This window comes from Choloepus didactylus, chromosome 3, assembly GCF_015220235.1.
Source record: "Choloepus didactylus isolate mChoDid1 chromosome 3, mChoDid1.pri, whole genome shotgun sequence".
Classification (NCBI taxonomy): Eukaryota; Metazoa; Chordata; class Mammalia; order Pilosa; family Megalonychidae; genus Choloepus; species Choloepus didactylus.
Genome location: NC_051309.1, coordinates 10163760 through 10188796, shown reverse-complemented (window position 1 = coordinate 10188796; position 25037 = coordinate 10163760). Strand labels below are relative to the sequence as shown.

Genomic DNA, 25037 nt, shown 5'->3' with positions numbered 1-25037 from the left:
ACAATTTACCAGGCAAGTATCGTGTGCCCGATATCCCAGCCACCAAATAGGCCTCATAAATATTTACACCCGGTGTGCGTTGCGATGCTCGATTAATTGCTCCTGTGACGCACTTGGAGAGCCTCGGAGGAAAGGTGTAACGCACGGGCAGGCAGGGGACCATTAAAGGCACAAACAAGTTGGCTGGTAGCAGCAGCGTCCTTCTGAGCTTTGCATTGCCTCGGGGCTTTTCAAATGATTGCCCGAAACCTGGGGAAAAGCGCTTCCGATAATACACCTGTCAAAGGGTTAATTTTGTAGCTATACAAAGACCTAGTTGGAAAATGGACAAAGACATGCCACAGAAGGAATACAAGTGGCCCAAAGCATGTGAAAAAAAAAAATAATTCAGTCTCACCAGTCATCAAGGAAGCAAAACAGGTAAAATAAGGAATCGAGTGCCAGATAGGCAAAGTTGCTTTAAAGTATGGATTTACTTTAAATCTGTGGTGAGCTGTACTGAGATGATCACTTCCCACTCTATGGCTAAGAATATAAACTGATACAACCCAACCAGAAAGCAACTGAGTAACAGGTAACAAGGGACTTAGAATTCCCACACTATTTGACCCCTTAATTGCACTTGATGGAATCTCTCCATGGAAATATTCAGAGATTAGATGAAAAAAATGCAAGGATGGATTCACATTGCATCATTATTTATAGTAGCAAAAGACTAACAGGAACCTAAATACCCCTTCCAAAAAATTATAGAACCATATGAAAATGTCATGTTTTTGAGCAGCATTTAAAAATATGGAGCGTATTTTTAAAATTGGAATCCTATACATTCTTTTACGCTATCTTGATACGTAGATATGTTTAAATGTATGCACATATTATCTTCTTCTACACTGTGTTTTGCCATTCCCAATATTCTCTATAATAACATGATAATACATAATTTCGTCTCCGAGCTGCAAAAAGAAATAAAATGGGTTGGTTTAACAAAAGAAATTTATTGGCTCATGATTTCAGAAGTTAGAAGACTTACTAGCAGGACTGGTACCTTCTGGCTGACCAGATATTTGGGGGTTCGGCTTTTCTGTCATGTGGCAATGTACATGGAGGCGTCTTCTCCTTTCTCTTCCAAGTTTGGATTACTTCCAGCTGCTGGCTGCTCCCCGTGGCTGCTCTTTCCCTCTGACTTTCACTCTGCCTGTCAAGGACTCAGTCACCCAGATTAAAGCCCACCCTGGCTCAGCTGGGCCACCCCTTATACTGAAGCATCATCTTGATGAGATCTTCTTTACAATGGGTCCACATCTACCAGGAACATCTACAAGGCCAGGAACATGACCAAACTGGGGTCCACAATTCAATCCATCCCAATATACTTCAAGACTATACAGATAAAAGCATCCAGAAATCACCTCATAGGTTGATCTTTGAATGGCCTTTGAAGACTACACACCCCTTCGGGGAGGTCAGTCAACCCCTTGCCCGTGACACTTACATTCTTTCTCTCTTCTGCCCTAGGTCATGGCCTCGCATCCAGAGTGACACAGGTGAGTCAGAGGCCCTTTATCACCGCAGCCAGGGAATGTCAGCGTAGGTCTTTTGGACTGTTATGTCCATTCTTTTCTGGTATTCCTTCAACAAAACTACTGCTTTGTGCAAAATGACATCAGCCACCTCCTGTGTTTCCCCCTGGTTGCTCCCAAGGCACATCCCGGCATGTGACTAAGCACAGTTTTGGAACCTGGCAGATCGGGTAGGAATCCTGGCATTCTACTATTAGCTGTGCAACCTTGGACGTAGCACAGCTCCTCCAAGCCTGAGTTGCTTCATCAATGAAATGGGTACACTTTAGGCCTAACTGCATTGTAGCTACTCAATGTCAGATCTACTAAACTCTACAAGATAGGGTCCCCTCGAAATATGCGTTCGGTGAAAGAATGGGTCAGAAACCGCAGATTATGCTTCTCATGCTTTGCTTTCAGAGCCTGGTTCCCAGTACTAAGCACTCATAGGAGCCTATTAAAGTTTCAGTAAAGTAAATACTATTCATCATGGAATGTTATTTTTTTAAGGAATAGTTCCAAAGAACTTCCTTAGAAAGTCTGTGGCTAATGTAACAACTGGAATTAGACAGAAAAATTGAGACATAGATAAGAGACAGTTTGCAAGGAAGTGATAGAATCCGTGGAGAGCGCTATAATCAGCAAAATAATTTGCAGTGTTCACTAGGGGGCATGCTGGGGCGTATAACTAGCACTCGGCTTATTCCACACAACACTAAGAACTGGGGAAGAGTAGAATCAAAATTGTGAAATGTGAGGGTAAATAGGAAACTAGCACCCAGCTCTAATTTCTCTTGCGGAAAATGTTTTTATTAAGCTCCCCATTTCAGTCCTCACAAAGGTTAGATTCACTCAAGGCGCCTGCTTCCAAATTGTCCTGAAGCCTTTGATCTCAGTTATGCACCCCTTATCTGCTCGCCGCCTCTCATCCCTTCCTGCTGTCCTCTGGAGTCCTGGAGAAGGCTACAGAAAACTCTAGGGGAGACGGCACCCGGGAGTGGGGTTGCTAATCTGATGCAGTGGTTGGTGGGCAAAACAAAGCAGCCAGAATTACCTTCCTGGGCTCCTTCCTTTTCCTCCTTTGCTTCCCATCTTGGCTAAGGTAGAGAAAAACCGACAGGTGGGTATTCCATTTCCTTAGCAACATTCTGGAGACACAAGCAGGGAAAGAAAACAAGTCAAAGCCTAAAAGAATTCATTTGGGATGCAGTTGTCCAGGCCTGCCCACCCTGCCAAAAATACTCAGCAGCAAATCACACCACCCCAGCCTACACAGGCTTATGAACCCCTGCAAATGTCTATGAAAAGATATTGGAATGGAAACATTTAAGGATGTTTGTGAGGGTTTACATAAAACAATGCTCAACACAGTGATATTGGTAACATTATCAGATACAAACCCTTGGGATATTTGCAATTTTTTCCCCATCGATTGCTTGAAGACATGGTAAGACATCCAAATGAGAGAATATTATGTAGCCATTTAAAATGATGATGTTGAAGCATATTCATTGACATAGAAATGCTGCTAGCATATTATTAGATGAAAAAGCAGATAAGAAAACAGTGTACACACAATGTGATCATATATATTATATATATATACACATATAGGTTATATCATATGGCTTTTGTGTGTGTTTATGTCTACATTTAACAATAATCAAATATTTATAATTATTACAATGTGATCAAATATAAATCATATATATGCACATATTGGTGATATCAAATGGCTTCTGTGTGTGTTTATGTCTACATTTGGCAATAATTAAATATTTACAGTAATTATCTTGGTATAATGCTACTATAGTGATTTTTATTTTCTCCTTTTTTCTTAACTGTCTTGTAATTTTTCTATAGTAACATATTTTGTACAATAAAAGCAATCTATCAAAAATAAATTCTTAAAAAGAAAAAAAAAAAAGATACCAGGCCTGGAGAAGACAGACATGTATTCAAACTTGGGAAAACTGTCAGTGACTGCAACTTCTCGGAGTTTGATACACAGCAAACAGTGGCAAGTTCTCCCATAAAGTAAACTCTGGAATTTTTTTCCTTCCATGGAATAAAGAATGAAATTGGCAACGATGGCCATATTTAGAAAGTAGGCCCTTCTGTCTTGCCTCACCACATACATTAAAAAACCTGATGAAGATATATTTTGACTGACTTGATTAAACAGACATTTCATTTTGTCCGGAAACACTTGATTTTTTAGTTGTCTAAGGAAGGCAGGTTTGAAGATGGATTTTTTTCCTACTTTTAAAAGAAAAAAATAATAATTTTACGACTTGAGGATGGAGATGGAGTATGTGAGCATCCAATGCCCTCTTCTGGCCCTTTCTTAATGTTGCAACACCTGTATTAATTCATATTTACCTGAGGCGGGAACCCATGAATACACCTAGATCTCCCTAGATGTCAGGAAAATAAATGGACAGAAACTAATCAAAAAGTTGACAGGAGTAGATCCTGAATTGCTGACACTGGGTGTTTGCCTGATTCTCATAAACCTAATCACAATTTCAAATCATCCCAAAATTGGCAAACCCAAGCCTTAACCATTGTCTTCAAAATTCAGTGTGTGTTCAAATAACAACCGTTAAAAATGCATCATATCAGGCTCACCCCAGAGTTTGTGCTTCGGTAGGTCTCTGGTAAGACCAGAGAAGCCTTACTTTTAACAAGATAATTCCAATTCAGGTAGTTTAGGGTGGTTTTTAGAGAATCACTGTCTGAGTCCCCCCTTCCACTCTGTACCAACCAAGAAGCTACTATCAACTCTCTAGAAAACAGCTGTCTCAGTATATTTCATTTGAATTCCTAAAAGACAAACATGAAACCAGGGTTGAAAGCAGCTGCCTTACCTTGCCATTTATTTATTCATTCATTCATTCAACTAATCAGTATTAGTCTATTACCATGATAGATACTACAACCTGCTTTGGGCACAGATGTTTTTAAAAGAGAATGAAAATGAAAGGCCCTTGGAACTGAGCTAGTCTGCGGTTTTAATACCACACTTTATAGATGAGGAAATTAAGGACTAGAGAAGGGAAGTGAATTTCCAAGGGCCACCTAGTGAGAAAATCAAGCCTGTTCTCCAAACTCCCAGTAAATGTTTCCCATGTGGCTATTTCTGTGGGTTTGGACTATTTATGGCTAGGAATTATCAGCTCATAGTGTTCACATTAAGGGACATTTTCTGAAACATCCTGAAAAGCTAGATGACAGAACTGGTCCTTGCTCTCTGTCCCCATTTCCCTCCCTCTCCCTGTCTCCTCCTTCCAAGAGTAAGTCATATACCGAAGGTCCCTTGGCATCACTAGCCTTTACTCAGAGATAGTGGAAGGCAGTGTAAATTCTGCCTTTCCCTCCAGCCATGGGTTGATTTGATACCATATTGAAGATGTTCTAATGCTGGGATCCTACTGGGGGAAGGATATAGAGATATATATATATCCTCTTTCTCATCATATCCAGGTGAAGTTCAGGTTGATGCCTTAAAATACCTTCCTAAAAGATAAAAACTGAGAAAGGCGGCACAACATAGAGGGCTGTGAGTCTGGAGTCCAGAATTTGTTCCTGGTTCTCTCATACACCAGCAAGTCATATGAACTGAGAATGGGGAAGCATGGAAAGAAACTAACGTACATTGAGTTGCTACTTTGTGCCAGGTATTTTAAGAATGTGGCTAATTTATCTGTAGGGTTTAGATTTTATTGTATGCATTTTATAGATAAGGTAAACTGAGACCAAGAGAAATGAAATAATTTGGAAAAAAAATCAGTAAAGCTGGGTGGGCCCCAAATCTCCACTTTGGGGGTGCTATGTGCCAAACATTTTGGCCTTGTTTTTCTTCATCTTTAAAATGAGAGGGTCACCAAGATGATGCGGATCATTAAATCCTTGAGCCTCACAACTGGAAGGGATCCTTGCTTGAAGAATTGTCCAGAATTGGCAGGTGTATATGAACAGAGTTGAATGTTGAAAAAGGCACATGTTTTGTTTCTTCAGACCTTAAAAATGAGCCCTAAATAATGAACAAGTTCCTAATATAAATCAGAAACCAAATGCAAATCAGAAACCAAATCTCTGGGTTGAGTGAGCTCAACTTGAAAAGCTGAACTTGAAAAGACCTGAAACACAGAATAATGGCACCTGTTAGTGGGGCACTAAGTCAGGGGGTGTATCAGTTTGTATATATTATGTCCCCCAGAGAAAGCCATGTTCTTTGATGCAGTCTTGTGGGGGCAGAGGTATTAGTGTTGATTAGACTGTAATTCTTTGATTGAGTGATTCCATGGATATGTGCCCCATCCAACTGTGGGAGATAACTCTGATTGGATAATTTCCATGGAGTTGTGGCCCCACCCATTCAGCATGGGCCTTGATTAGTTTACTGGAGCACTATATAAGCCCAGACAGAAGGAGCGAGCTTGCTACAGCCAAGAAGGACACTTTGAAGAATGCACAGGAGCTGAGAGAGGAGCTTCAGCTTATAGAGACATTTTGGAGACGGCCATTGAAAGCAGACTTTTGCTCCAGAAAAGCAAAGAGAGGACAAATGTTCCAAGAGCAACTGAGAGTGACATTTTGGAGAGAAGCTGTAGCCTAGAGAGGAAAGTCCTGGGAGAAAGCCATTTTGAAACCAGAACTCTGGAGCAGATGCCAGCCATGTGCCTTCCCAGCTAACAGAGGTTTTCCGGATGCCATTGGCCATCCTCCAGTGAAGGTACCCCCGATTGTTGATGTGTTACATTGGTCACTTTATGGCCTTAAAACTGTAACTTTGTAATCAGTTAAACCCCCTTTATAAAAGCTGATCCATTTTTGGTGTTTTGCAAAAAGGCAGCATTAGCAAACCGGAACAGGGGGTTATCTTTTTAAACTTCTCAACAGCCATTTGGAGTAAATATTTTTATTCCAAGTTTGCAAGTTAACCTTAGTTAACCAAGGCTGATAAGTGATAGAGTTTGCCTGAGGTCATAGATCCAGGAAGAAGCTGAGCCAGAATTTGAACCTTGCACCCCTCATCCAACTTCCATGAAATACGTGTTGCCTTCTTCATGCCTTTGATCAGAGACTTTGCTGTTATTTGTGAGCTCCTAGGCTGACCTCCAAAGAAGGGGGAAAGATGAAAAGGCTGCAGGACATTAAGGAAAGAAAATAAACAAACTCATGGGAGCTTAAACATGAGATATTTTTCTTTTCTTATGTAAATGAAGCCCCCAGGAAAGTGGTCCAAAGACGTTTGGCAGCTCTGCTCCTCAAAGTACTCAAAGACCTAGCAACTCCTATCCTGTAGCTCTCACTGGTTTTGGCCCCATTCCCATAGACTAGGAGGGGAAAATGGAAATAAAGAAGAAAAAAATAAGTGAGCAACTATTTCTCTCAAGAAAACTCGTGGAAATGGTGAGTTAATTTTCTACCTAGAGTCTATTGACCAAAACTTGGGCTCCTGACCACACATGGCTAGAAGGAAGATTAGGATCTGTAATACTTATTCTAGGGGGCATGTGCCCACTAACCATCAGGGGTTCTAGTGCCTGGGAAGAAAAGGGAAATGGATATGGGGAGACACACAGCTGTGTGCCTTGGAGTGCTTAGTGATGCGTAGTTGGAACTCATTGGCTTCTTGCTGTTCACCAAATATTTATAAGTAGATCCATCCAGCAGCCTCTGGAGTTGGAGCCAACCCTAAACCCTTACCATATCTCCCCACACATCTTCTTTTGTGACTGAAATGAAAACAGAAGCTGAATTTGCTCGGGGCAACTGTCTGGCTTGAAGATGTAATCATCTGAAAAGCCTGCTCACCGACTTTGCTTCCTAGAGAAATAGAAAGTTCTAAATCTCTGTGTGCTTCCTATTTTTACTTTGCTTCTCACACTAGATAAACACATTCCCTTCATGAGACCTGGTGAGAATTGCTTCAGCCCCCATGATTTCCTCCAAATGTGAATAATCCATGACAACAGCCCTTTCAGGCTCAGCCAGCTACCCCATCCCTGTAAAGGCACTAAATGGGTTCATGGACAAATACACCAGCCTTGCACCTCCAGGGACTTGAGTTTATAGAAGTGTTTATGAATGAAAATAATCTGAGAGTCTCCATATTTAACTCACATCCACTCACTTTTCAGTGGAAGGGGAGTCTGAGTTTCTAAGTCAGCAGTTCTCAAACCTCAGTGTGAATAAATCTTACCATAGAAGATTATTAAAAGTGCAGACTCATAGGGTATGTGAACTTATCTCAATAAAACCGATTTTTTTTTTAAAAAGTGCAGACTCTGATTCAGTTGGTTTGCACTGGAGTCCATGGTTTGCTTGCTTTTCCCCCTGTATTTTTTTTTAATTAAGCATGCAAGTGGTCGGGAGACTGCAACTTGAGAGGCCCTGGTCTCATGCCCTTGTCCCTTTTGGCTCTAACTCTGTCAGCATGAGGAGAGTTTGATGGCCAAGGGGCTGGGGTAGCCGTTTCCTGCCTTTCAGGAAATCCTGTGTGCTTTATATCATACATATTAGTCTTTACTTCCTCTTAAAAATAGCCTGTAAGGGAATGTTGGGTTTTGTAAAAAAAGAGGTTTCCTTGAAGTATACACAAAAATCAGTTGTTCTCTGGCTCTATCTCCAGCATCTGTGAGTAATTAATGATCTTCTATGGATCAACCCAAAATAACCGTAACTCTTCCAGGGTGGCGCTATGAAAAGCTACCGAGCAACTCCCTTTATCTTTCTAGAAAATAGTTCTCTCTGAGAAGCCAACCTATCCTTCAGTTCCAGAAAGACTCAAAGACCTGGAAGGGTTTTGATGAGCCACTTTACCTCATGGGGTTCTGGAACAAAACAAGAAGAAGGGCCGATCTCACACTCAGCAAGAGAGAAGCTCAGGCTCTATTTGAAGTCCTGCCACCAGCTGCTGGATCTGAGGTAGCTCCTCTGCAGCCCACGCTGTATTTGAGAACCAGCTTCTCATTTACCACGCGCTTGCCTTACGCCAGTCTCTTCTCTGAGCAGGGTTATAGGAGTGATCAAGAACCTGAAAACTTGGCACTTACACTTTCTTAGGGAAGGCGGATACACAGTCTATAAGGATACACAGTCTATAAGGATATACTTTATTTGTTCTCACCTCACTATCTAGTGGGGTTGGCTGGGTGTCTTGTTCCAGGTACTCAATCGGGATTCGCCCTCCTTGCATCCAGGGGCTCTACTCTCTCCAAGGGGTTTGGGGTCCTCTGCCTCTGGCCAGTGGTCTAGGAAAGAATGAGAGCCTAGGAGGTCCAGCGGACCAGCCAGTCCATCACAGTCGCCATGTACTGATGGCCCTAGCACCACCCCATGGCCTGCCCAATGCAGAAGAAGCTGGGAAATATATGCCAGCCGAGCACCATGGGAAAAGGAAGTGTTCCTTGTGAGCACTCGGTGTTATCACTGCCACACAAGGCACTCCCAATAGTGAGGAATGGGAGTGGGGAGGGGCTCTTTAATTTGCACCTGACATTGGTGGTCATTGATGGTCCCTCCAGGGATGTGACATCAAAGATTGTGATCTACTGGGTAAAAGGAATTCGGGCATAGGCAGAGCCAAGGAAAGAACATTCTGGATGGAAGGACAGCTTATGCAAAGTCTTCGAGGCAGGGAAGACGTGGGATACATGAGACTGAAAAGAGGCTGATGTGGTTAGAGTTCCGAGGTGAGGAAGAAACTGGAAAGAGATGAAGTTGGAGGGGGTGGGGACAGGAGCCAGGCCTTGTTGGGCTCTGGAGGGAATGTGGGCTGTATTTCATGTGCAGTGAGTGACACGAACTGATTTATTGTTTTAAAAGTATGCTTTTAAAATCACATTTCCAAAACTCTGGGAGATACAGAGGTAAGAGGCCATTCCTTCCCTGAAAAAGGACAGAGAATAAACAGTATATAAGGACAGGGCATATACACAGCAAAGAAGTAATCAGATGCTGCCTATTTTTATTTATGTCACAGCAGACAGAAAATAAGTGTCTAACAATTTAGTGGGATTAAGTGGCCTGGAGTGGTCACACAGGGAAGCCTCAGGAGGCCTTTGAAAGGCAAAGAGAGAGAGGCAGGGAGGGAGTCCAAGCAGGATCAACACAAACAAAGACATGAAAGTGGCCTGGAACATATTTAGGGGACCCCGGATGGTCCAAGGCTGCACTGCTAGATCCTGTTGAGAGAAGAGGCCTCACAGCTCTCCAACGGGGTGTCGGCATAATGACCATACTCCACCAGGCCAATTTCCTAAGGTGAAATTATGTTGAGTCCCGAATTAGATGGTGGAGCTATTTTCCTGGATCACAAGGGCTAGAATGAATCCCCAATAATCCTGCGTTCATTTGCTCCTTCCAGACCAGCTGGTCTTTAATGGGTGACCTTATTAATTTGACTTGTTTCCAGAGAAAATACAAATTGCTACTCTGAAGGGCTGGAAAATGTGCCAGTTTCCCTGCCAGTGATCTCGGCAGGGACACAATTGGTGCCTGGTGAGGAAGGTGTCATTAGCACCTCTGGGTGGTCATAGCCCCACAGCCAGGACAGGCTGGAACTGGGGGCAGGTGCAGATGGGACTCTGCTCCTCTCAGCTCATTATTTCAAGGAGATTATCTGTGGTTAGTTAACACTCCTCAGCAAATTCTGGAGAGCTATGTCTCCACTGAGCCAAACTTCGATGGATTTACATATGATACCCCACAAGTGACAAGCATGCTGGCAAAAACACAACTGCTTATTTCATATTTTGGCATGGGAAGCCAGGAATCAAGGTGAAAGGACAAAAGTTCAGGAAAAATAAAAAACCAGGAGCAAGCTGTAGAAATGCACATCACATGTTGGTTCTGTATGGTACCTGGACACAGGCCAGAAATTCACCCTGAAGTTCTTAGCAGCTGTATCAGTTAGGGTTCTCCGGAGAAAAAGAACCAACAAGACGTGTGTGTGTGTGTGTGTGTGTGTGTGTATACACCTCTACCTCTACCTCTACATATACATATACATGTGTGGGTGTGGGTGTGTTTTATTTTAAGCAGTTGGCTCCTGTGATTGTGGAATCTAGCAAGTCCAAAATTTGTAGGGCAGCCAGGCATGCTGGAAATTCCAGGAAAAACTTGATGTGCAGTCTTGGGTCCCAAATCCGTTAGGGAGGTCAATAGGTTTAAAACTCAGAGACGAGTTGACATTTCAGTCTTTAGGCAAAATTTCTTCTTTTTTCTGGAAACCTGAGTTCTTTGCTCTTAAGGTCTTCGACTGATTGAATGAGGTCCACCCACGTAGTCAAGGATCATCTCTTTTACTTAAAATCAACTCATCTGATCGTAGATGCTAATCCCATTTGCCCTGATTGTAATTGCTAAGAACCTCACAGTAACATCTGGACTAATGTTTGACCAAACAACCAGAAGCCATAGCCTACTTGACACATAAAATTAACCATCAGAGCAGTCAAAGGAAGAAAAGGATTATGATAGTTTCTGGGATTGGTGTTTTCCATAAAATTGGAGCATGCAGCTGGCAGAACTGGAAGAAACTCCTCACATTTTTACTAATGAAGAGAATGTGATAGGAACATTTTCTGCATATAATGCCCCTCAGTGCAGTATAAATTGTGTGAAATTAAAGTCCAATTTAGGGAAATCAAGTCTATGAGGAACCAAAAAAACTGAAGGCCAGGGGAGCAGTTGTTTGGTGGTTGCACACAGTCTGAGAGTAGAACACCGAGTGGGCTACATGACCATCAGACAGTTTCATAAAACCAGTCCAAAGAAGGGAGTTAAGAGCTGAGAAACCTCAAGGAACCAATATTTACTCAATAAACACCTATCCAGAACTCATTTGCTCAATACTGGGCTGTATTCCTGGAACTAGGGATAGAGAGATGAATAGATATGACCCCTGCCCTCAAAATACTTACAGTCTATGCAGGGAGATAGACGAATGCACAGATGATTACATGCCATGTCCTAAAGGGGAGAGGAGGGAAAAATGAAACTTTTCAGTTAGCCGAAGCCCTGCTAAGTCACAACTATGGGTGCAGTTGCTGTGGGATGTCTTCTAACATTATGGTTCTCTTTCAAGGAAAATGTTAGTCTGCTATGGAAAGAACAAGCCTCGGGGATATACCCTCTTCTTGCCTCCATGGATTCGTTAGTGATTTAGCTTGAATTTGATTTTCTTTCCTCCTTTTCCATTGTCCGTGTACTGCAAGAACTGTGTGTAGAACAGGAAACATGGAAATATGTACTTCAGTTTGGAAAAATTACAGTCAAGGAACATTAATAGAAATGAGCACAAGATTTCTGGCACAAATGAGTGTTTTGAACTACCACAGTGATTGCAATAATAGTTTGGTCTTTTTTCTTTTTCTGGCAGGCCAGTACCAGAGTATTACTGAGTCTCTTCCTGATGATGTAAGTTTGCTGTCTTACCTATTTATCCAGGGTTTTTTTAATATATTTATAAAGTAAATTTTTGTGGTTTTTTGTGCTTCTGTTTTTAACATGCTTGGCGAATTAAAAAAAAATGAAAATAAAAACTTCCCATACTTTCCTGGCAGGGAAAACTGCAATTACATTTCAGTTCTTAGGTATAAAACTATTTCAATTCCTCAGCTACAAAATGGAGATAAAAATTAATTCACATGGTCATTGCAAAGATTGAAATAGGTGAAAATACCAACATATGGTGCTAGCCAGTGTGTGATGAGAAATGCATTGCTTAACACTGATGGAGAAATTTTAAGTTGAAACAGACTTTTTGGAAACAATTTCATAATTTTGATAATGATACATAAAAGTATCCATTTTCTTTGTCCCAATAATTTCGCTGTTAGGAATTTAAGCTAAGTATTCAAGAAACTCAGAATTTAATTAAATATTGTCCAACTAAAATTGGACTAATATTTAAACACAATCACTTATATTTTATAATAATATATAGTAAATGGCAACAACACACTGGAATCATGCTAAATATTCAATAGTAGAGAAATAGGTGAATATTATGGCATATCCATATACTTAAGCCATTTATAATATTTAAAAAGAATTTTCATGACTAAAGAAAATGATTAAAATTAATACACTGAAATATTTATATTTGGTCCCAGGGACAAAATTCTCAGAAGTCTGGTTTATATTCTCTTTAAACCTGTGGTTGAAGGTGGCTGCTATTTTTCCTGGACATCCTACACTGTCCCCAGGAAGTCTAGCAAGGGGATTGGATGAAAATGGGCTCAGTCGCATGGCTCCAGTTCATCTAGCAGGTCCACGACTTTCCCAGAGGGGATACGCTAGGGGAAACCAGAGCAGTACATAAATAGTGCCCCATGCAAAAAATGTACATCTGTCAAATCCACAGAGGAACCCCGTGCCCACACTCCATCTCAGAACTCACTTCTGTATGAAATGCTGGAGTCACATATAGAACAGCCCAATCACATTCCCTGCCTTTGCCGGGTTGATTGTGGAGACCTCTGGAGATCACCTCCCAGCAGCTTTGCTTTGCCCTGGCCACTCAGATCCACTTACAGAGAAGGAGCCTAACATTTATTGGCATCCTGTCATGTGGCAGATGCCAAACTGGAGCTTTTATATACATATATGCATTTTTTCAATTAATTTCTGACAACATCGAAATAAGTTGGGTCATCTCCATTTAACAGATAGAGAATCTGAGTCATAAAGTGGATTCACAATTTAAATCTGTGACTGGGTGACTCCAAAGCCATGCTGCCTCTAAGCAGGCCAGTGTGCCTGGTTTCCCTTCCAAGGACATCCAGTTGCAGCTCTGCTTACCTCCTGAGACCAGACCAAGGAGGCTGAGCTTCATGGCAGTAACACCCAGTCACAAGGCACAGCAGCAACTTGACCACGCAAATGGTTCTCCTCTGGCTTTGTGCCCAGATGACTTGCCTTTTCTCTTTTGGTGACCAACTCTCCCTTCTACCTATTCTTGCTTCCGGATCACTGCCTTGGCCCCTGTGCTTGAGTTCTTTGCATTTGATAAACTTAACCCTGATAACTCACTTTACTTCTCAGTTCAGGTAAGATCCAGCCTTGCCTTCCTTGGGGACCACTTTGGTGAGAATCAAGGGCTTGCATATAAAAAATCAAATGGCTGTGTCTTCAGGTTCCCCACCTGCCTCTATATGTTGCCCCATGGAGAACCCAGACTTACTAAATTATACCTTGTATCCCTGCATCAGATGAGCAGAATTGATCTGAGCCAAGGGGGAGCCCAAAGCCCTTTCAAGTGGGGATGTGATTAATCCTTCCTGTCCTATTGCCTACCTGGAAACTGGATTTATCATGTAACAAGTTTTTGCTTTACCAAACTGCTTAGACACAGTGATGATAGAAAAAGTCACCCACTTTGATTCTTGGAGCAGGTGATCAACTTGCTCAAACAAATTTGAGAACTACAATAATGCAGAGGTAGAATTCAAACTCAAGCCTGTCTAATCCAGATCCCTCCACTGTAATAAAATTATCTCATATTTTTCTGCTTATACAATAAAATAAAGTACATAAAGCACCTAGCACACAGTAAGTGCTAAGAAATATGAGACACTTTAGAAAGGAGAGAAGAAGGACACAGGGCTGCTGGACCAGCTTGTTTCATTCCCTTATCTCCAACTTTCTTTAGTAATAGTAGATATAAGTCATAGTAATATTTACAGTGAATATTTGTTGAATGTATTATCTCATTGAAGACATTTCTGGTTGCCAAGGTCATTCTAAAATAAGTCTGATTATACTTACTCTGTGTGTGTGCATTTCTGTCTAGCCATCTAATTTAAAATTAGTTTCCAGCAGCTCCCAATAAATTTAACTCTATAACCAGACAAATTACAGTATACGTGAAAATGTTTAAATCATACACATAGAAATAATTACACCCTAAACCTAGTTGAAATCTATTATGCACTCATTTATCTAACAAGCATGCTAGAAAGCAATAACTAAGTTTCCGTGCATTGAAGTTTAAAAAAAATGCAAAGTTTGAATGCTGCAAACACCCATGTAGTGCAGAGGAAAGAATCTGTGGACATGGCTGTGATTGGCTGGGAAGAAATGAAACGCACTCTGCAACGTAAAAGAAGGGCTTAAAATCCAAGGGTCTGAGCCCAGGCTCTCACAGGCCAGCATTGCACTACGCAAGCAGAAGTCAAGATGATAGACACTAATGCCAGGAACGTCTCCAGATTCCTTCTCTGCACGTCATTTTCTGGATGCAGATCAATTTTAAATTCACTGTGCAAGATTCCAGTGTGGATGTGATGAGAAGTCCCAGTTCTGCCTGTCCGTGGCACCTATGACCTGTGTGGCTTTGAGAAGTCACCAATTCCAGCTTCTGTATTCATAACAGGAGGATAAAAGTTCTTAATTAAGAAGGCTTATTTGGGGAATGTGAGTGAAAAATCTCTTGTAACTAGACCTGCCATGGCCTGCTATGACCGTTTGGAATCTTAGACATTTTAAGATTTTTTTTGAGCCTTAGCATAGATGATAAGAAGTTAAAGATTTTCCTAGTATGTTTTAGAGCCGTCTGCCACTGTCAACTCCCTCCCAACCCAGTACTGTAACCATGAAACCACCCATACCCTATGACAGCTACCAGAGGAGACAGTATAGGACTCATAGAATAAATCAGCATTTCAGGGCAACTTTCACCTTCCATTTGGAGGTGTCTCTATCTCCTCCTTTTGAGCTCCAAGACTTAGGGAGTATAAATTATAATTTGGTGGCTCTGTATAATCAGTGAAGGAATGCAGGATCGAGAGCACTATCCCTGCTTAAACACAGCACAGTGCTCTCTCTAGATCCCAATGCACAGCTGCAGATTCCAGAATTTCTATGACGATGATTAGATCGGGTAGCTCTACTGTCGACTGATACCCGTTCCTGCCATTCTCGGCAGTGAGACCCGGAGCCTCTGAGAAGTGTCCAAAGCACAGCCTGGGACATTGACAGAAATATTTAAGGCCATTCTCTAGTGCAATCATTCTTCGTAACAGCCAGGCTAACAGGAATGATCCCATTTGACAGATGAAAAAACCAAAGCTCAGGACAAATGCATATCTACCCTACAACAAAGTAGAAACATTAGCCAAAGTCTTTGTGTCCCGAGTCCAGTGACATTTGCTCCACGTCACTTGTTCATAAATGCCGGCAAACACCAATGGTCCATAAACTGGCCCCTTGCTTCTCTCCCTGAAATGGAAAAATGTCAGTCTTTTCCAATGAATCCATAGAATTTTCTAAACCTTAGTTTTTTCCTAAACTCTCAAAACTAAAACTAATTGAACATGCTAACATTTTGAAAATAATTGTCAGAATCACACAAAATTTTGCCATACAATTGTTTTAATTTTTATATATTCACATATTTTAGAGCAATACACAGAGAGAGCTATCACTTCCTGAGGGACCCACCCTTGAGGTTAGAGAGCTATAGAATTGCATTCATTTTCTATTGCTATGATAACAAATTACCACAAACTTAACAGTTTACAGCACCACCCATTTGTTATCTCACAGTTTCTGCTGTCAGAAGTCTGGGCACAGTGTGGCTCAGCTGGTTCCTTTGCTCTGAGTCTCACAAAACTGAAATCAAGGTGTTGGTAGGGCTGGCTTCCCTTCCAAGGCAATGGGGAGGAAGCTGTTTCCAGATTCATTCCGGTTGTCGGCAGAACCCTGCTCCTTGCCGTGGCAGGACCGAGGTCCCTGGTCCTTACGGGCTGTCACCTGGGCGCCTCCCTTATTTCCTAGGGGCTTCTCTCCTATCTTTGCATCAGAGGCAGCAGTGATGGGTCAGATCCTTCTAACACATTGAATCCCTCTTCTTCCCTGCTTCCGCCACACTTCTCTCACTCTTTGCCTCCCTCTTCTGCTTTCATTTATCACCACTTCATTGTGACAAAATTCACGTAACTAACAATTCATTTAAAATGTATGTTCAGTGTTTTTGTAGTATATTCACAGAGTTGTGCAATCCTTGCCACAAATTTTAGAACATTTCATCAACCCCAAAAGAAATCCCACACCCATTGGCAGTCATCCTCAACAACCTTCCCCCACATTGCCCCAGCCCTAGGCTGCCACTAATCTACATAGTCTATTAATTTTCCTATTTTGGACATTTCATATAAACATAACTATACTGCATGTGGTCTTTTGGGACTAGCTTCTATCACTTAGCATATTTTCAAGGTCCAGCCATGTTGAATCATGTATGAGTAAGTCATTCTTTTTTATGGCTGAATAAAACTCCATTATATGGATGTATCACATTTTGTATGTCCATTCATCAGTTGCTAGACATTTGGGTTGTTTCCACTTTTTGACTGTTATAAATAATGCTGCTATGAGCATTCATGTGAACTTTCTGGTGGACAGACATTTTAATTTCTCTCGTGTATATACCTAAGAGTGGCATTGCCAGGTCATTTGGTAATTTTACATTTATCATTTTGCGTAATAGAAAAACTGTTTTTTCCAAAGTTGCTAAACCATATTACATCCCCACCAGCACTGTATGAAGATCCCAACTTCTCCACATCCTCTTCAGCACTTATTATTACCTTTTTTTATTGTAGTCACCCTAGTGGATGTGAAATGGTATCTCACTGTGCTTCTGATTTGCATTTCCTCTGTTGAGCATCTTTTCATGTGCTTACTGGCTCTTTATGTATCTTCTTTGGGGAAGTGTTTATTCATATCCTTTGCCTATTTTTCACTTTGGTTACTTATCTTTTTATTAAGTTATAAGAGTTCTTTATATATTCTGGATATAAGTCCTTTACAAGACATATGATAAGCTAATATTTTCTGTCAATCTGTGGTTATCTTTTTCTCTTTCTTGATAATGTCCTTTGTGGCACAAAAGTTTCTAATTTTGATGAAGTCCAATGTATCCTTTTTTTTCTTTTGTCACTTTTGCTTTTGGTGTCATATCTAAAAACATCTTTTCCTAACCCAAGTCACAAAGATTTACTCCAGTGTTTTTTTCTAAAAGTTGTGTAGTTTTAGCACTTACATTTAGGTACATGAGCCATTTGGAGTTCATTTTTGTTTATGGTATAAAGGAGTCCAACTTCATATGTTTGCATTTGGATATTCTGTTGTCCCTAGACCATTTCTTGAATAGACTGTTGGTCCCCCATTGAACTGTTTTGGCACTCTTGTCAAAAATCAATTAACCAGAGACAGAAGAAGATGATGGCATAGAGAGGAGTAGAAGCTAGTTTGTCCCCTGGGAACAACTAATAAACAACCAGGAACAACTCGTAAATAATCTGGAATAACTGCGGTGGGACAAGTGTGACTGTCCACTCATGACACACCAACCTGAATTGGAAGGAATGCTTGAGATCGCAACATAAAATCTGTAAGTAAAAACTGCAGATCCAAACCAGTCGGCTCCTCCCCCCATGGCCCAAATTGCAAAGCCTTGTGGTGCTAGAGAGCAGCACTTTCTGAGCAAGAGAATATAGCTCAGTTACGCTCCAACTGGGGTTTTAATTAACAAGTGTGGACTGCTTGATACAAATCCCCAACAAGCAGACAGAGGCTTTGGGTGATGACTGACCTTGGAGGGCCAGGGGACCTCTCTGGGAGGGAGGGGGAGCCCAGAGGACTGGGTGCTATCTCAGGCCGACAGGTGAAACTGAGGGTGGCCACGGACTGGCCCTGAAGGGGGTTCTCTCTTCCTTTTTGGGCTCAGTGGAAAAAGCCTCAGCCATTTTCAGTTCCCAGCACTGTGACCCAGACAAGGGTAGAGATAGCACAGGCAGAGAGTATTCAGATGTAAATAACCTCACCCTAGAGGGTGTATCTTCCCTAAGAGGAAGAGGATGGTGTCCAGCTCTGCTACCCACCTTCCATTCAGAACCAGACCCCAGAGCCTGGGGAAAATAGCCAAGGGCCATACCTGCTTACACCAGTCTAGAGCTACAGGCTGACAAGCACCACCTGCTGGGCAGAAAAGCACAGTGACTTGAGGCCTCACAGGGTGTACCAACCTTCTAAGACACCCTCAGGAAAACTGTATACAATTCCCTCCTCCCAAGACCTGAGCCTGTTCTGGTCTGGGAAAACCTGACTGAGATAACCAAGGAAACCAGATGCCTAGACAACCTACACTAAGAAAAATGAAATTATGGCCCAGTCAAAGGAACAAACTTACACTTCAACTGAGAAACAGGAATTGAAACAACTAATACTAAATCAATTCAAAAAGTTTAGGGAAGATATGGCAAAAGAGATGAAGCGTATAATGAAAACACTGGGTGTACATAAGGTAGGAATTGAAAGTTCGAAAAACCAACTGGCAGAATCTATGGAAATGAAAGGCACAACACAGAGATGAAAGACACAACAGAAACATGTAACAGCAGATCTCAAGAGGCATAATACTCAGGAACTGGAGAACATGGCACCAGAAAGCCTACACACAAAAGAACAGATAGAGAAAAGAATGGAAAAATATGAGCAACATCACCAGGAACTTAAGGATGAAATGAAATGCAGGAATGTATGTGTCATTGGTGTCCCAGAAGGAGAAGAGAAGGGAAAGGGGGCAGAAGCAATAATAGAGAAAAAAATCAATGAAAATTTCCCATCTTTTATGAAAGACATAAAACTACAGATCCAAGAAGCGCAGCATACCCCAAACAGAATGGAACTGAATAGGTCTATGCCATGACACTTAATAATCAGATTATCAAATGTAAAAGATAAAGAGAGAATCCTGAAAGCAGCAAGAGAAAAGCAATCCATCACATACAAAGGAAGCTTGATAAGACTATGTGTGGATTTCTCAATAGAAACCATGGAGGCAAGAAGGAAGTGGAGTGATATATTTAAGATACAGAAAGAGAAAAACTACTAACCAAGAATCCTATATCTGGCAAAACTGTCCTTCAAATATGAGGGAGAGCTTAAAATATTCTCTGACAAACAGACAATGACAGGGTTTGTGAACAAGATACCTGCTCTACAGGAAACACTAAAGGGAGCACTGCAGACAGAAAGGAAAAGGCAGGAGTGAGAGGTTTGGAAAACAATTTTGGGAGATAGTAGCACAGCAACGTAAGTACACTGAACAGAGATACTGTGAGCATGGTTGAAAGAAGGTTAGGAGCATGTGGGACACCAGAAGGAAAGATAAAAGATAAAGACTAGGACTGTATAACTCAGGGAAACCTATGTTGCTCAATGATTGTAACAAAAGTACAAATATGTTTTTACAGAAGGTAGAACAGATGAATGTCAACCTTGCAAGGTGTTAAAATAGGGTGGGATTGGGGGAAAAATACAATCAATGCAAACTAGAGACTGTAATTAACAGAAATATTGTATTATGCTTCCTTTAATGTAACAAAAGCAGTATACCAAAGCTAAATGCATATGGGGGGGTGGATAGGGGAAGGATATGGGATTCCTGGCATTGGTAATGTTGTCTGACTCTTTATTCTACTTTAGTTTAATGCTATCTTTCCTTTTGTTGTTTTCTAGCTGTCATGGATTTCTCTCTCTCTCTCTCTCCCTCTCTCTCCCTCTCTCTCTCTCTCTCTCTCTCTCTCTCTCTCTCTCTCTCTCTCTCTCTCTCTCTCTCTCTCTCTCTCTCTTTCTTTTGTCCCTCTACCTTCTTTGACTCTTCCTCCTTCTTTGCAGAAGAAATGGAGATGTCCTTATATAGATAGTGATGATGGTGCTGAATACATAAATATGTGACTATACAGAGAACCAATGATTGTTTACTTAGGATGGAATGTATGATGTGTGAACAAAACCATCTTGAAAGAAAGGGGTTGATGAAAAAAACTTGAGAGCACTATATTGAGTGAAAAAAGACAGAGACATAAGGACAAATATTGCAGGGTCTCACTGATATGAACTAATTATAATATGTAAACTCATAGACATGAAATATAAGTTACCAGGATATAGAATAAAGCTAAAGAATGGGGAGTGGTTGCTTATTATGAGCAGAATGTTTGTTCAACTAGGGTGAACTTAAATGTTTGGAAAGGGAGAAAGGTGATGGTAGCACATTGTAAGAATAACTAACAGGGCTGAATGGTGTGTGAAGGTGGTGGAAAGGGGAAGCTCCGAGCCATGTATATCACCAGAAGGAAAGTTGGAGGCTAAAAGATGGAAATGTATAAAACAGTGAATCTTGTGGTGGACAATGTCTGTGATTAAGTGTACAAATATTAGAAATACCTCTCATGAACTACAACAAATGTATGGTACTATAACTAGAAGGTAATAATAGAGGGGCATATAGGAAAAATATATACCTATTGCAAACTATATACTACAGTTAGTATTATTTTAACATTCTTTCATCAACAGTAACAAACGAACTATACCAAAACTATGAATCAATAATGGGGGGGGAGGGGTTAGGGGTATGAGAGGATTTGAGTTTCCTTTTTTTGTCTTTATTTCTTTTCTGGAGTAATGAAAATGTTCTAAAAATTGAAAAAAGAAACAACTAATTGTGGTGATGGATGCACAGCTGTATGATGGTACCATGGGCAATTGATTGTACGCTTTGGATCTTTGGATAATTGTATGGTATGTGAACACCTCAATAAAAAAAAATTTTTAAATCAAATAACCATAAATGTAAGGATTTATGTCTGGACTCTCAATTTTACTCCATTTAACCTCTATGTCTTTCACTATGCCAAACCACACTCTTTATTACCGCATCTGTGTAGTCACTTTTAAATCAGGAAATGTGAGCTTTCCAGTTTGTTCTTCTTTTTCAGGTTTGTTTTGGCTAATCTGGGTCCCTTGCATTTCCAAATGAATTTTAGGATTAACTTGTCAATTTCTACAAACAAATGTCAGCTGAGATTTTGATAGGAATTGTTTTGAATCTGTGCATCAATTTGAATAGAATTGCCATCTTAACAATATTAGGTCTTCCAGTCCATATACATGGGTTTTCTTCCCATTTATTTATATCTCCTTTAATTTCCTTCAACAATGTTTTGCAATGTTAAGTGTAAAGGCTTACACTTCTTTTGTTAAATTTATTCTTAAGCATTTTATTCTTTTTTATATAATTGTAAATGGACTTATTGTTATTTCATTTTCAGATTGTTCATTGTTAGTATATAGAAATATAATTGAGTTTTGTATGTTGATCTATTATATTGATCCTGCAACCTTGCTGAATTTATTAGCTCTAATAGGTTTTAGTGGATTCCTTAGGATTTTCTATATAAAGGATCATGTCATCTGCAAATAGATCCTCTTCTGTATTTAAGGGCTCATGGATTACATTGGACCTAACTGAATAATCGAGGATAATCTCCCTACTTAAAAGTCGGCTGATTAGTTACCTTCAGTACATCTATAATGTTCCTTCACAGTAGAACCTAGCTTAGTATCTGATTGAATAACCAAGATATGGGATCTTGGGGGAAATCTTTAGAATTCTATCAACTACAAAAATTAAGCTTTAACTGTATCAGACCCTGGACTTTCGAGTCTTTTACTCCCAACCAAGAGAGTCTAAATTGCTCCTCTCGCTATCGCTGTAGTCTGTAATCTTTGTCCTCATTGCACCTTCTTTTGGCTCACTTGAATGATCCCTCCTTCTCAGGATGGGGATTTCACTGCAGTCCTGGATGGAGCAAAGGGCCACAGTGATGAAGACTATGCAGAACCCGAGCTTCAGATGGCAGAGACGTGGCAATCAATGAAAATTTTACCAGCCAGACCTATAAAGGAATCTGTATATGCAGGTAACATTTGGAGTCTGCCTAAAATTTTAAAATGCATGGGCATGGTGTAATATTTCATAGTGGATGAAGTATATATTCTGAATTAAACAATCCCAGGTTAAAATCCTGCCTGCATCACTTACAAACTGCGTTGCCTTGAGTACGTCTCACTCATTTTCTTTCTATCAGAAAATAGGGTTGATAATAACAGAACTACCCCATAGGGTTCTTTTGAAGACTACGAGGTGATGCATGTCAAATTCTCACCAGAAGACCTGGCACAGTCAGTGCTCCGTAACTGTTAGCTATTATTATCATGATGACCTTCTTGAGTCTTAGGAACCACTGAAGTCAAGACAGGGGTGGGAGGCAGGGATGTGGGGGAGGGGCATGAAATGTTAAGAGTTTGCATAGGGAGGAGGAAAATGAAAATGAAGATATTTAACTCGGTTGATTCATTTCACATGTAGCCAGCATATGAGTAGCACTGGCAGCCAATCCAGACACATGTAAGAAGGCATAATTTCACACCCAACTGCTTCTTTCTAACTTGAAGACATTGGGCAAGTTCAGCATGGTCTCTGAAGCTTAGACAGAACACATTGCTGAAGGTAAACAAGAAGCATTCATGATATCTGATAGCCTGACTCACTGAAATGAATCTACAGAAGTTTCTTTAATGAGAATAATTTTATTAAAAATGATAATATTTACTTGCTCATTCATTCAACAAATATTTACTGAGTATTTACTCTGTGCCAGTACATTGGGTTTCCCAAAGACTACCCTCAGGCTTGATGATTTGCTAGAAAGATTCATAGAAGGCAGACAAAGCTATACTCACAGTTATAGTTTATTACAGTGGAAGGAATCAGTTTAAAAATCAGAAAAGATAAACGGCACATGGGACAAAGTCTAGGAAAAACCAAGCACAAGCTTCCAGTGCAGTCATACAGGGACACACTTAATTCTCCCAGAAATGATGTGTGGTATCAGGTTCAAAGTTTCTCCAAGCAGCCAAGTTCACCTGAATCTCGATGGCCAACCAGGGAAGCTCACCTGAATCATGATGGCCAATTAGGGAGGCTCACCTGAATCTTGATGCCCAATCAGGGAGGCTCACCTGAATCATGTTGGCAACCAGGGAAGCTCACCTGAATCATGATGACCAATCAGGGAAGCTCACCTGAATCTTGATGACCAATCAGGAAGCTCACCTGAATCTTGATGGCCAAACAGGGAAGCTCACCTGACTCCTGATGGCTTGTTATTCACCCCCAGAGGGAATAAAAGAAGCAGGCTTTCCCTGTAAATCACACTATTAGCATAAATCAGGTTAAATTGCTGCAGCAATGCCCAAGGCCTCAGGCATGCAAAAACTCTGTTATCAAACAGAATATTCCAAGAACTCAGAGTTTATCTGCCAGGAGCTAGCCAAAGGCCAGGACTGAAGACAGGCCTTTTTAAAAAATAATTGTCAGGGTTTGGACACCACAGGCCTTCAGAGTTAACCCTGTCCTGCCCAACCAATTACTATGCCTGGATCAGGGTAACAGAGATAAACAAGGCATAATTCATGCCCTAAGGAAGGCCACAATCTAGTGGGAGAAATGGACAGATCAACAGATAAATATGATAGAATGTGCTAAATGTATGACACAGAAAGGGGAACCAGGAGGGAGTGTGGGTGGGTGGAATTTAGGAAGATTTTGAAAAAACATGACACAGCCTAATTCTCAAAGGAAGAATAGAATTTCCCAAGTGGATGAGAGAATGAAAGGTGTTCAAGTGCGGACTTTGGCACTTATTTGTAGGAATCTCTAGAGAACTGATCTGTCCTCTTTGAGCCTCAGTCTACTCATCTGTTAGGTGGAAGTAGAATTGCTTATGATAATTCAATCAGCTGATGGATATGCAAATATTTTGTAAATTATAATATGCTGAGTCTATGTAAAGGAATGACTTTAATGTTTTTCCCTTTCACAGATAAGCGCTATTTCAAGGGTGTAATGGACACGCCCCTTTCAACAGGTGCCAAGACCTCTATCTCCATTGAGGGGCAGACTTGGAACAGGTGGATGAAGCCGGAAGAGGTGGGTGAAGGCTTGACCCTGTGGACCAAGCATGTGTGGGGCCCTTCCTAGCAGCCAGGAGCTTTCCCATCTGTCATTCCCCAAGGCGTCTCATTAGGTAATGAGCAGGTCAGGCTATGGTCTTGTGTAATAACCATCTAGCAGGGATGGGGGAACCAATATTTGTGAAGATTTGCTGTGAGTCAGGCATCAGGCTAAGGACTTCCACATACATTTCACCCAATGCCAGCCCATTCTCCAGCACCAGAATTTGAATTCAAATATTTCTTACAATAATTTATCATTTTGCCCAGATTCTGTACCCAAATTTGCTCACTGCTAGCTGGGTGGTAATAAGGAAGTCATACAACCTCTCTGAGCCTCTTCCTGGCCTCATCTACAAAATGGGAATAATAATCCCTACCACACTTACTTCTAAAGGCTATTGGATGGGGTTGAATGCACGACTATGTGATGATACTGTGAGCCAGTGATTGTATACTTCAGATGGTTTGTATGGTGTGTGATTATATCTCAATAAAACTGCAATAAAAAAAGGCTATTGGAGGCTACGAAAAATAATCTTATGAAAATATCTTATAAATGCAAATGCTCTGAACATATATAAGAAATTT

The 25037-nt window shown here is 40.9% G+C and overlaps 1 protein-coding gene across 2 annotated transcripts in view; it reads left to right on the top strand.

Moving 5' to 3' along the window:
• CLNK (cytokine dependent hematopoietic cell linker) overlaps positions 1–25037 on the top strand; it is a 232644-nt gene that overhangs the window by 122975 nt on the left and 84632 nt on the right. For both annotated transcript variants that reach the window (XM_037829402.1, XM_037829401.1), the window contains exons 4-7: positions 1519–1547; positions 11956–11993; positions 22210–22351; positions 24317–24423. In XM_037829402.1, the coding sequence (XP_037685330.1) occupies positions 1519–1547; positions 11956–11993; positions 22210–22351; positions 24317–24423 (316 nt within the window). The remainder of the gene's footprint in view (positions 1–1518; positions 1548–11955; positions 11994–22209; positions 22352–24316; positions 24424–25037) is intronic.